Source organism: Chrysemys picta, chromosome 2, assembly GCF_011386835.1.
Source record: "Chrysemys picta bellii isolate R12L10 chromosome 2, ASM1138683v2, whole genome shotgun sequence".
Classification (NCBI taxonomy): domain Eukaryota; kingdom Metazoa; phylum Chordata; order Testudines; family Emydidae; genus Chrysemys; species Chrysemys picta.
Genome location: NC_088792.1, coordinates 235,341,724 through 235,353,750, shown reverse-complemented (window position 1 = coordinate 235,353,750; position 12,027 = coordinate 235,341,724). Strand labels below are relative to the sequence as shown.

General features: G+C 42.1%; 1 protein-coding gene across 10 annotated transcripts in view; it reads left to right on the top strand.

Moving 5' to 3' along the window:
- The window catches only part of JPH1 (junctophilin 1), a 115,002-nt gene extending 105,442 nt beyond the window's left edge, over window positions 1-9,560 (top strand). For 4 of the 10 annotated variants that reach the window (XR_006173138.2, XM_065585740.1, XM_042844887.2 and 1 more), the window contains 2 exons: window positions 6,967-7,062; window positions 7,232-9,560. Coding sequence is in view for 7 of the 10 variants with exons in the window: in XM_065585740.1 (XP_065441812.1) it covers window positions 6,967-7,047 (81 nt within the window). In the remaining 3 variants the exon portion in view is untranslated. Of the gene's footprint in view, window positions 1-6,383; window positions 6,526-6,966; window positions 7,063-7,231 lie in introns of all 10 variants that reach the window. The other 6 variants (XR_010598902.1, XR_006173137.2, XM_065585739.1 and 3 more) reach the window with 4 other exon arrangements.
- Window positions 9,561-12,027: the final 2,467 nt, after the last annotated feature.

Sequence of the window (12,027 nt, the reverse complement as noted above, 5' to 3'; positions counted from 1 at the left end):
GGACAGTTTGATGCAGGACTAAAACTTTGCTGTTGCAGCTTCTTTATTGCACCTGTTCTAGTCAATCGTGCACAGCACAGACTAATTTTGCCTTTTGCTATTTTAAGCTCCTGCAGGGCATTAAGGACTTATTTTTGGTGCTTCACCTTTAACCATTTAACAGTCAGAGCATATGTCTAAAAACTGGGGTCATGCTTTGCATAAAACAGGGGTCTCAAACTCAAATGACCATGAGGGCTACATGAGGACTAGTACATTGGCCGAGGGCCGCATTACTGACACCTCCCCCCACCCCGCGCTGCCCTCGGCCTCGCCCCCACTCCACCCCTTCCATGAGGCCCCGCCCCTGCCCCGCCTCTTCCCACCCCTTCCTTGCCCCCATTCCAACCCCTTCCTCGAAATCCCCACCCCAACTCTGCCCCCTCCCTGCCCCCAGGGGGTGCAGGAGGGGTGTGGTGGGGGCTCAGGCCAGGGAGTTGGGGTGTGGGGTGCAGGAGCGGTGAGGGGTACAGCAAGGGGTCAGGGTTCAGGGTCAGCAGGGGGTTGGGGTGCAAGAGGGGTGCAGGGTGCAGCAGGGGGATCAGGGCAGTGGGTTGGGGTGCAAGAGGGGTGCAGGGTGCAGCAGGGGGATCAGGGCAGTGGGTTGGGGTGTAAGAGGAGTGCGGGGTGCGGCAGGGGGTTCAGGGCAGGGGTTCGGGGTGCAGGGTGCGGCAGGGGTCTCAGGACAGGAGTAACGGTGCAGGAGGGGTGCAGGGTATGGCAGGGGGTCGGGGTGCAGGAGGGGTGCGGCATGGGGCTCAGGGCAGTGGGTTGGGATGCAGGAGGGGTGCGGGGTGAGGCAGGGGGTCGGGGTGCAGGCTATGGCAGGGGGTCAGGGTGCAGGGTGCGGCAGGGGGCTCAGGGCAGGGAGTTCGGGGGGCAGGATCTGGCCCAGCGAGTACCGGGGGCAGGGCAGGCTCCCTGCCTGCCTGCCTGTCTGCCCTGCCCCCGCAAGAGACTGGAACGTGGGGAAGGGGGGGCAGAGGGGCTGTGTGTTTCTGTTGCTTGAGGCACCGCCACCAGCAGCTCCCATTGGCCGCGGTTCCCCGTTCCCAGCCAATGGGAGCTGCTGGGGGCGCTGCCTGAAGCAATAGCCACACACAGTCCCTCCACCTCCCCCCCGCTTCCCCATGTTCCAGCCTCTTCCCGGAGCGGCACAGGGCAGGCAGGCAGGGAGCATGCCCTGCTCCCGGTGCACGTCCGACCGGAGCCGCTCTGGTAAACACTGGGGGAGGGTGGGGGGGGGCTGCGAGGGGCTCGCGGGCTGCAGAAAATCACCCCGCAGGCCGCATGTTTGAGACCCCTGGCATAGAACAAAACTAAGACTGATCATTTTTGGAACATCAGAAAGCTCCACTTTCACAATTCTTGTTATCAAAAGAGGAAACAAAATATATTCACCACTGTGAATGGGGTGAGGCCCCTTTTCTGTCAACTCAACATGGGTTGGTGCCCCAAACTCACCCTTTCTTCATTCTTTACTCAATATCAGTAAACATAATTCTTAACCTCCACTTCTTCATCAGCTTCTTCTTTCTAGGAAGGATTCCTTGTCTCATATCCTACCCCTCTCTTACTTTAGAGGCTCTCTACCTTTTATTGTCCATAGTAAGAGCTAATGAGACCCACTTCATCTGGGTGATAGATGCATCAATAGAATAGCCCTCCATCTCCAGGCAGAGTTCTGGAACCTGATATCTTATCCTGTTGCTGTTTGAACTATAGCCCCATGTTGCTATTCAATCAAAAACTAACTGTCTTGGAGCTCTCATACCATGTGGAATGCAGTTCAGGATGTATGATAAGTAATGAATGAAATCCTGGCTCCACTGAAATTAGTGACAAAGCTCCCATTGACTTTAACAAGGCCAGGGTTTCACCTACTCCGTGTAAATCAATATTATTATTTATGGGTAGGATTTTGAAAGGAGTTGGCACCCAGCTCCAACTGAATTTCAATCCTTTGGAAATCCAGGCCCATATTACTGAAGCATCTACAGGCTCCAGCATGCTAGACACCAGATGAACATGTAGTAAGAGCCAGTCTGCAACCCAAAGAGTTTACAGCCCAAGTAGACAAAGGGAATAGAGTTATTGTTCACATTTTACAGATGGGGAATTGAAACACAGAGAGACTGAGTGATGTGGCCAGGGTCACACAGGAAGTCTGCAGTAGAGCCAGGAATTGAACCCACCTCTCCTGAGTCCAAGTCAGTGCCTTAACCATAACCATCCTTCCTCGCTGGAGAAATATATCCTAACAGTGAAGTGTATTGTATGGTTCTCTGTCCTTCTGCAAACGGAAAAGTGGCTTCAGTAGGAAGGGTCTCATAAGTGTATAAGCCTTGGCCTTTTCGAGTTTGCAAGTCATGCTTGTTTCAAACAGGTTTGTCATAGAAAGGGATCCTCGTATGGCTGTGGTGCACTGAACCATGCAGATGTAAGCATCCGAAGTAGTTATAATAGCAGCCTCGCCTATGAAAATCCAAAGGCCAGTTTGTGGCAGGAGGGATGAGTCCCCATCTCTGTGAAGTGGAATGAAAGTGAATCTGATGGTCTATTTCAAAAACACTCTCTGCTACAGCAGGGTATGTCTTCATTTCAGAGTTAACTTGGATGATTAGCACAAAAGTAAACCTAACCTGGGTGTGAGCAGCCACACTGCAAAGTCCTGCCTGAGTTACCAGCTGCTGCACTCACCCCTGCATGGCACTAGGACTTCTGGGGGTATATCCTATGATACCTTGTGCTGCAGTAAGCTGGGCCATTCTTTGCCAGCAAATTGTGAGATAATGTCTGTCCTTGTGGGGACATGGGGAGAATTGCGGGAAGGCACTGGAGACTATCAGCACTTTAGTGGTTTAGCCTGCATCCCCACTGCAGAGCGGTCAGGTTACCGACCAGAGTGTCAGGCTTTATCATACAGCCTCAGGTAGGTCAAAGATTTGTGTCTGTGGATGGGGGCTGGAAGAGGGGGTTAGGGGCAACACCTAACTAGGGGTTAATTGCCATGAAGACATACCCCCACCAGACACTTGTAAAAATTCAGCAAAGGCTTCAGGGTGTGACCCTCTAGCTCAGTGATTCTCAACCTTTCCAGACTACTGTATCCTGTTCAGGAGTTTGATTTGTCTTGCATATCCCAAGTTTCACTTCAGTTAAAAACTGTTTGCCTACAAAATCAGACATAAAAATACAGAAGTGTCACAACACACTATTACCGAATAAGTGCTTACTTTTTTACATTTTTACTGTATAATTACAAAATAAATAGATTGGAATATCAATATTGTACTTACATTTCAGTTTATAGTAAATAGGGCTGTATAAACAAATCATTTGTCTGTATGAAATTTTAGTTTGTACTGACTTCACTAATGTTTTTTATGTAGCCTGTTGTAAAATTAGGCAAATATCTAGATGAGTTGATTACCACCTGGAAGATCTCTGAGTACCCCCACGGGTAAACATACCTCTGGTTGAGAAGCACTGTTCTAACAATTTGTTGTCATGCAGAGCACTGTACTTATGCAGGTTGCATTTAACTGGCAAAACTATATAAATGGGGGCATCTGCCAGAGACCAGATTTAGCCCTGTTGGTACTTCTTAATGGAAAGACTACTCGTTAATGGGATCATAACAGGGCAGTAATTCTGCTTAAAGTGGGAAGACTCCAGCTCATTTAGGGTACATCTGCACTGTAGTTGAATGTGTAACACAGTAGCCAGATCCAATCTAGTTTTAATCTAGCGAGCACAGCTAATGATAGTAGTGAAGACACAGCAGCATGCACCGCAGCACAGAACAGCAACCCAAGGATGTATGTAGGGTCCCAAGTGGACCTATACAGGGGCTCCTAGCCCAGGCTGAAGCCCATGCCACCATATCTGTACTGGACTGGTTAAAGCTAGCATGGGATGCTTATATGAGCTGCAGTTGCACCTTAAATTGCAGTGTAGACGTACTTAGTGACATGACCCAAGATTTTTAGAAGTTGCTAGTGATAGTGTGCACCAACTGGAGACATCTTAAAGCAGTGGTGGGCAACCTGCAGCCCATCAGCATAATCTGCTGGCAGGCCGCGAGACAGTTTGTTTACATTGACCACCCGAAGCTCCCAGTGGCCACAGTTTGCCGTTCCCGGCCAATGGGAGCTGCAGGCGGCCGTGCCTGCGGATGGTCAATGTAAACAAACTGTCTCGCAGCCCGCCAGTGGATTACCTACTGCCTTAAAGGGTCTAATTTTCAGAAAGTTCTAAGGAACCGCCCCCTGAAAGTTAGGTCATTAAGAAGTGCCTTAAGTTGGGCACCCAAAAACGGAGTCACTCAAAATCATTAGTCACTTCTGAAAATCTTGCCTCTGGATATTTATTTTAAAGTTTTGATCTTATGCTAGTTTTGTGTCTCTTCTCCTGGTCTTATTTGTTTGTTAGCTGTGATTTGTGCAGAAAGTCCTTCACCTGTTCCTGGCCGTGAGCTCACTTCTTAAATGCTAACTATACATGCTGGGCCATCACACCAGGCAGATAGGCCCAGTACAGATAGTGTGCCTCCGCCCATCTCCAAGGGGCTCTCCATTCGTTTGACAGCCTCTTTGCATCTCAGCAGGCAGTAGCACTATCAAAATGGGAGCGTCTCCGTATTGACAACTTCAAGAGATCAAAAATCATGAGACGCAAAAAGATTGTATTGCATTTTTTTTAGGTCAGTCTCTTGATTTTTGAATTTCCCATCCCCAGGGTGTGTACATATGACAACTAGTGTTGCCCATTCTCCCACATGTATTGGATAAGGTGATTTTGGCCCCTGCTGCAGGAGCTCTCACCCCCACATCTGCCCCTCTCCTGCCCAGTAATTAATCCTGTCCTCCATCAGTTCTCTCCCCACCCAACCCCCCTTAGCTCAGCTCCCCTAGCTCATCGACCCCCACCAGTCTCAGTTCACCCTCCTAGCACTCACACCATCTGCTCAGAAGCCATCATCAATACAGCCTACCCACCCCATCAGCCCCCACCCCCCTCACTTCAGCCCTACCCTGCAGCCCCCACACTATAATTCAGCTCTCCCAGCCTCACCTATGCTCCTCTTAGGGTTCTTCACCCTCCCCAGGCCTAGGAGGGCTCTAGTGGAGTCACCTCTCCCTCTTCCCAGGCTGGCAGGAACGCAGCCGCCCAGGGTTGATAGCCAGAGAGCTGCCACCTGGGGCTGAAAAAATATCCTGAGCTTTGAGAGTTCTATCATGAGATCATGAGTGAGGCTTAATTTTACTTAAAACTCATGTCTCTCACAATAAATTCACGACAGTTGGCAAGCCTGGTGTCTGTTAATTGTTAACTCCATTTCTCCAAGCCTACAGGCCCCTGCAGCTACCATCTGTAGTGGATTCTATTGTAAGAGTACTATGAGCCCAGTCCTTGAAAACACTTATTACCAGGCCTAGTGCTCATCACTGTACACACTGTTCTCACAGTAGTAAGCACTAGGCCTGGTAGTAAGTGTTTGCCTGTAATCATCTCTAAACCATTTTTAATACTATTTGATGTGATATTAGCACAAATACTGTTCATTTAAGACAGGCTTTGCCATTACAATATTCTAGCAAACAGTTCTCAACCTGTATCATTCCAGGGATTGTATGGCTGATGTCAATTATAGCCATTCAGTGTAGCGGCATTTTACAATAGATGACATTTGCAATAAGTCAATAAATTCTTGTTATCCCTCTTGTGATCTTAAGAGTGATAGTCCCATCAACAGGTCCAGCAGTGTTGCCCTGCTCAGGTCTTGCCTTTTTGTGTGGATCCTGTGTGTTTTCCATAGGAATTAATTTTATAAGTGGTGTGGTTTTCTTTGTTTTTTTACTAGCAGTGAATTTGCATTTTTTAAAAGTTAATCACATGTAAGTCTGAGTAAATATGCCAAAAACTTTAAAAGGAGAACCCAAGAACAGAGGCATCTCATCTGTTAAACGTATATGCCAAGCTATTCATAAGTGAGCATCTGTACAAATTATATTTTTCTGGGCACTGTTAAAAAAGCAGCGGTATATATCAGAAGGCTAACCAGAATCTTTGGTCATCTATTTCATATAAAAATGAAGAAATTATACAAGGATTAAGAGTCTGCTCTTTAATAAAATTTAGATTTTGCTTGGAAGGCGGGGGTTGTTTTGACTTTTACATTTCTCTACAAAATTGACCACCTCCATTTATAAAGTAAGGGAATTTTGCCATCAATATCTACAAGAGCAGGAACAGGTCTGTAATTCTGCAACTGTTAAAATTACAGTTTAAATATTTACTAACAGATTTCTGGGGGATCTCTATCATATCTTTTTTCTTAGCCAAACTACCTGCAGAGGGAAGGGAAAGAGGAAATTCCAGTGAGAGTACTGCCAGTGCCAGGGCGTATTATTTTACATAACAGTTATATTTTCTACTTTAAAAGAGGTTGGAGTCTATGAAGAGGCCCGAACTAGGGAAGAGGTGCTGTACTATAATCTTTTTTTACTACTACTGAAGTTTGTTTTGTTTTAAAAATCTGGCATAGTTTTTGTCTTGCACTATTTTGTTTTCTTTGGACAATCACAGTTCCAAGAAAAACAACTTAATCCTGACTTGATTAAATCAGTATGATACCACATTTAATTTCACCTGCATTTACAGCATCCATTGCATTTCTCACACACATGATATTTAGCACAGCTGAATGCCAGAAATAATGAGTTTAAATGTTTTGTTTATCAGGAGTAGAGTCTGTACCTTTAGGGATGATTAATCTTTCAGAGGCAGGTTTTAAAAGGTCAAGACAAGGTCATGATATATATTTCCTGTTGTGACTTCATTTAGAACATGCATTATGTTCAGGCTTGCATGACTTTTTCATTTAAAAAAATGTAATCGAAACCCATTTTATTGTATTTTCAGGGTCCTAACTCAGTCATGATTGCCCTGGTAATGCTGTTGAATATTGGTTTAGCCATTCTTTTTGTCCATTTTCTAACTTGACTGGAATTAGAGAAGGTAAGAAAGGTCTTGTTTTTATAAAAGATCACCATATCCAAATCAGTTTGATTCCCCAGTTCAAATTATAAAGATTTACGAACTTTTAATGTTCCCTATTTTAATTTTAGCTATGCCTGAATGTGATTCAACATAGTTACTTAATGATATAATTGTTTTGACCCTTCAGTGAAGTCATGACAACTAGTGGTGTTAGCCCACAATTCTCTGCAGTTGTCTCATCAGCCTTTTAAATGGCACCAGTCGTACTCAGACACAGGGAAGGAGGCTTGGAATTAGGATGGGACGCAAGAGAGATGACACTTGGAAAATTCAGCCAGGGGCTTGATCAGTTTCTCTGCTGATGATTTGTGGCTTTTGGGGTCCTCTGGAAGCTGAAGCAGCCATGTTGGAAAACAACAACAAAAATCTGCTGAAACAGCCCAACCAGTGAAGTGCATTGGCTACTCCATCTGTTCCAGCAGTGTGTGACTAAACTGGAAATGTACGGAGCTGCACTTTTTGTTGATGGAAGCTAACAGCTGCCTTATTATTTTACCGTCTGATGTTTTTAGTAGGGAGATCGGAAAACGACTGCCAGAGGAATGTGGTCAGAGGATTCAGTTGCTGTGGAAGTGATTCCAGCGTTCACTCCAATCTCATTAGAAGAAATAGTTAGCAGCATCACTCACCAGTCTTATTCCATTACCTGCTGCTTTTAACATCTCCTGCAATGGTCAGGGAGATTGAATTTCATTTGCTAGTGCATGATTCTGTTTTCGCTGTTGTTTAAACCTGATGTATAGCCATAATATAGTATGTAGAGCAACCTGGAGAAATGTACTAGTTGCATCTAGCAGCAGAAGCTAAAATCTGTTATACATATATATATTTTTTTATCTGAAGGTACAATTCTTGAAACTTGTTTTCCTAAATTATTACAGTTTAGCAGGTAATATACAGTAATGGCAAAGTTTTAAGCTATCCTTTATTGCTTCCAAAAAATGCTCAAATGCTTGTGTCAATAGCAAGCCAATTTATAATACCGTGAGAATCTTCAGGCAGTACCAGTACATTAGAAAAAGGAGGCAGAATATCTTGAGAAATAGGATTCAAGTGTTGCATGGTTTTTCTCCGACACCAGTGTTGTGGTAATCAGTAATTTGAATGATTATATTTTAATATTGGGATTTTTGCCAGCAGTTAAAGACAAGCCTTGTCCAAATGGACAGTAATGCCAATAAAAGCTAAGCTAGTTACTACATACAAAATTATTATTAATTTTAAAATACTAGCTTTGTGTTGAATACATTCAGGTAGAGCATTTAGATCGATTAAAATGATTGTTTATCAATTTGATTCCTTTATGTCTTTAAAGTCTGTATATAATTTTACCTCAACAACAACAACAACAAAAGAAAGCCACAGAAATTGTCATTTGGAACATTTGTCTTAAGTTGTTTTACAGTCCTATGTTATGCTGATGTGATCAATGTTTTTTCATGTGCCATTACACTGTAATTACTGTACCCTATATTACTCAAAAGCATGCTTCTTTACTTACAGAAGTTTATGTGGTGTGATCATTTTAAATTAAAATATTTACTTTCAAATCAAAAATAGAAAAGGGCTTGGAATATGGTTTATTTTATCTCTATTAGAAAAGATTTCATAATTTTTAGTTTTTGAACATGTTTGTAAACTTTATAATTGCTTGCATGGTTTAATGGAAAAGTTTCTTAAAAGCTACATTAGGTATCTTTTGATGCAGCACATAAAGTAACATAGGTATGGAATGAATATTGTGTAGCCTGATACAGCTCAGTGCAGGGCAATAACACGGTGTTTTATGCAGAAGCATGTTGAGAATCCTGTGGTTTGACCAGTGTGGAAGAAAGCAGACAGAGAGCAAATGAAGATAACTGGTATATTTATTCATTTTTAAAAATAAGTAAAATCATGTTTTACTTTTAAATTTAAGAAAGTAATTTTTAAATGAGAACAAATTTTAAAGTTCCTGTAAGCCTTGATGTAAGGATAAATGCTCCTGCCCCCACCCCATGTCTCCTTACAAAAAGAACTAATTTTGTAACTGACATTTAATTCTTATTCAATGTTTATTTAAAATACTTTATGCTCTGAAAATAATGGGGTAACAATCAGCTTCTGAAAATGTTTATAAATTTAAGCATGTTAGTACAATTTATAAATATGTATGATTTATAAGCTTTTCTAAAACAAAGCTCAAAAATTGTTGGTATTTTTCTAAAATGTGCACAGCTGTATTTTACATGAAAGGCTATTTATAATTAGTTGTTATACTGTACACTACATTTCGGACAGCACATGAAGCCTGCCAATGTACTTAATAATGTCACTTTGTCTATTTAAATTTTCTTGCTGTGAAAAAAATGAACTCTTTATGTAGGAGTTTCTCTATTTATAAAAGTCTTGAACCCAAAATGTATAACGTACAGTTTCCACAACTGTATTTGCTCTAATAAAAAGTTGGTTATTAAGAGTTGCAGGTGGGTTTTTCTGTTCATGCGAGTAGTATACTGCAAATATTTTCCATGGGAAAATGTCTTCTATCATCTGCCAAGAGAATGGGCAAAAGCCTAGCTCCTTGGAAGTCTATTGAAAACAAGAGCCAAATTCCCATGGAGTCGGGATTTTACCCAAGGAATGTATCATTTCAAAGTGGAAGAAGGTTAAAATTGGTGGATAGCTTCCTGATATAGGTGCTCTTCCTTTCGCTTCACAAATAGGATTTTTATGTATTTTTACACAGACTAAACACAACATATAAAACTCCATTAAAGCCAGCAGGGTTGTATAGTGAGTAAATCACTACAGAGTTTTACTCCCTCTCACTTGTTGCCAATTGGTACTGGTTTAACGTTCAGCTGAGTTTTCAGGAGCTTCCCTTTAATAGAAATATATATTTTAGGAGCAGTTGCTCCTGTCTGTTTTGAATTAACTCTGCCTTTATCAAGCTGCAAGAATGTCTCTTGTCTACACAATAAGCCCTTCTCTGAAAAGTTTAACAATGACAAAATAAGTTCCTGAGTATAATGAACAGAGATATATATTGTCAAACATTTTTGAAACTGATAGATCTCTAAACCACCTCTTATTCTCCTGCCACTTTTTGATCCACGCGATACTCTTCATATCTTCACAATTGAGATTAAAGTGACATGAAGTATTTCTACAGTACTTTGAATGTGAAGATGTAATAATTCATATATAAATCCCCCCAGTAACAAGTAAAGGATTTAGGCAGAAACTGAGGAGAAAGTGTTTGCTTGATCACATTTAAACGACAGTATCTTTCCCTGCCTAACAACGCTTCTAATTCTCAAAATTCAAGACATGCTTTGAATCTGGGGATGAACAGGAACTTTTTCTACAACTATGGGAACAGAATGACATTGTTACAGTGACATCTTTTCCAGCTATGCGCATTTTCTTATTTGTGTAATTACGTTGTATGAATTTATCTGATTACACAGTATATTCAATGTCCACAATACAGAGATACTATAAAATGGACAGTTTTGAGGCACCAAAGACTGTCAAAGTCTCAGTTATCATGTCTTCCTAGCACATACAGTTCTTTATTCATTCTCTGCTCCTTTGTCTATCTTCCCATCAGATAAAAAGAAACTAAAGAGACACACTCTAGTGGTGGGACATCGAAAGGAAGAGTGGATTCAGTGTGAACACACTGGCCCTGTGGGCTTACACTATCAAAACCATACTCTCAAATACATCGCTTGAGCCGTTTCCGTAAACAAGCCTAGAAATATTGATTTACACAAACATTGACACGTATGTAATCATACTACACAGTAGCTAAGACCTATAGTAAAGTAGTCAGGCTGTACAATAAATTTTTCTGATAAGAGTAACAAGCCTGCAGGTATTCACTATGCTGTAGAGTCATATTAACATTCTTAGTTACCATATATTAATAATATGGTTATCAAGGTTATAAAAATGGTTCTTCAGTAGCTCATTAAGTCAGAGAAGATGGCACAGTACATTGTCCTCCTATCAAAGGTCAGCCACTAAACAAGGAGCAAATGGAAGAAGATTAACCAAGCCTTTAAGAAATAATATTTTCAAATCCTCTGGCTTAATATTCACAGAAACAGTGAAGAGGTTGAAGAACAGAAAGGGTTAAACCGAATAAGGGATTGGTGTGCTAACATACTGTAGTTGAGACATCTGCAGCATCTCTCTCAAATTCTGCAATGCACATATCCTGGTGCTTTTCTGTGCAGAAAACTAGCAAGTGGCATCTGCAAACAATAAAGACATATTAGCACTTTATGGGTTACTCTCGAGGAAGTGAATGGAAAGCATGTCTATTCTCCATAATACTAGGCTTTTAATGAGGACAGCCCAAGGAACAGATGGGATTGGGGGAGGAATAAAAACTTTACTGCCTTAAGGGCTTTATACTGCTGCCCATAGTACCTAAGCATCTTCAATGTAAAATCAACAACCTAGTCCCTAGGCGAGTTCATGGAGTCTCTGCCACTTCTCCCTTTTTGGGGTAAAAGCTCTATGTGGAAAGATTTTTTGGTTCTGACCCTTTAAATTTCATTGATTTACTTTTTGTTGAGGTTAATGTGTTTCAGGCTAATGTGGGGAGGACTGGGTGCTATTACTGTTGTGTTATTCTGATAGTGGAAAGGGCTTTTTGAAGAAGAAGGTGTTGCAGTGTTTCCTAAAGAGGAAAATCTTCTATGAAAGCTTGCTCCATGCTTGTACATTTCTCTTTCCTTATGACTACTCTCTCAAATTGAGCTGAGAGCCCAATAGTTCTCTTCTCCACACCCTCCCCCCGTCATTCTCCAAGAAGTCAAATTCATCTCATATCAGGCATGATACTTAGCCACGCTGGGCCAAATTCACTGATGACATGACAAGATGGAACTTCAGTTAGTGCACTGGAAATGCATGTGTTTGTGTCAG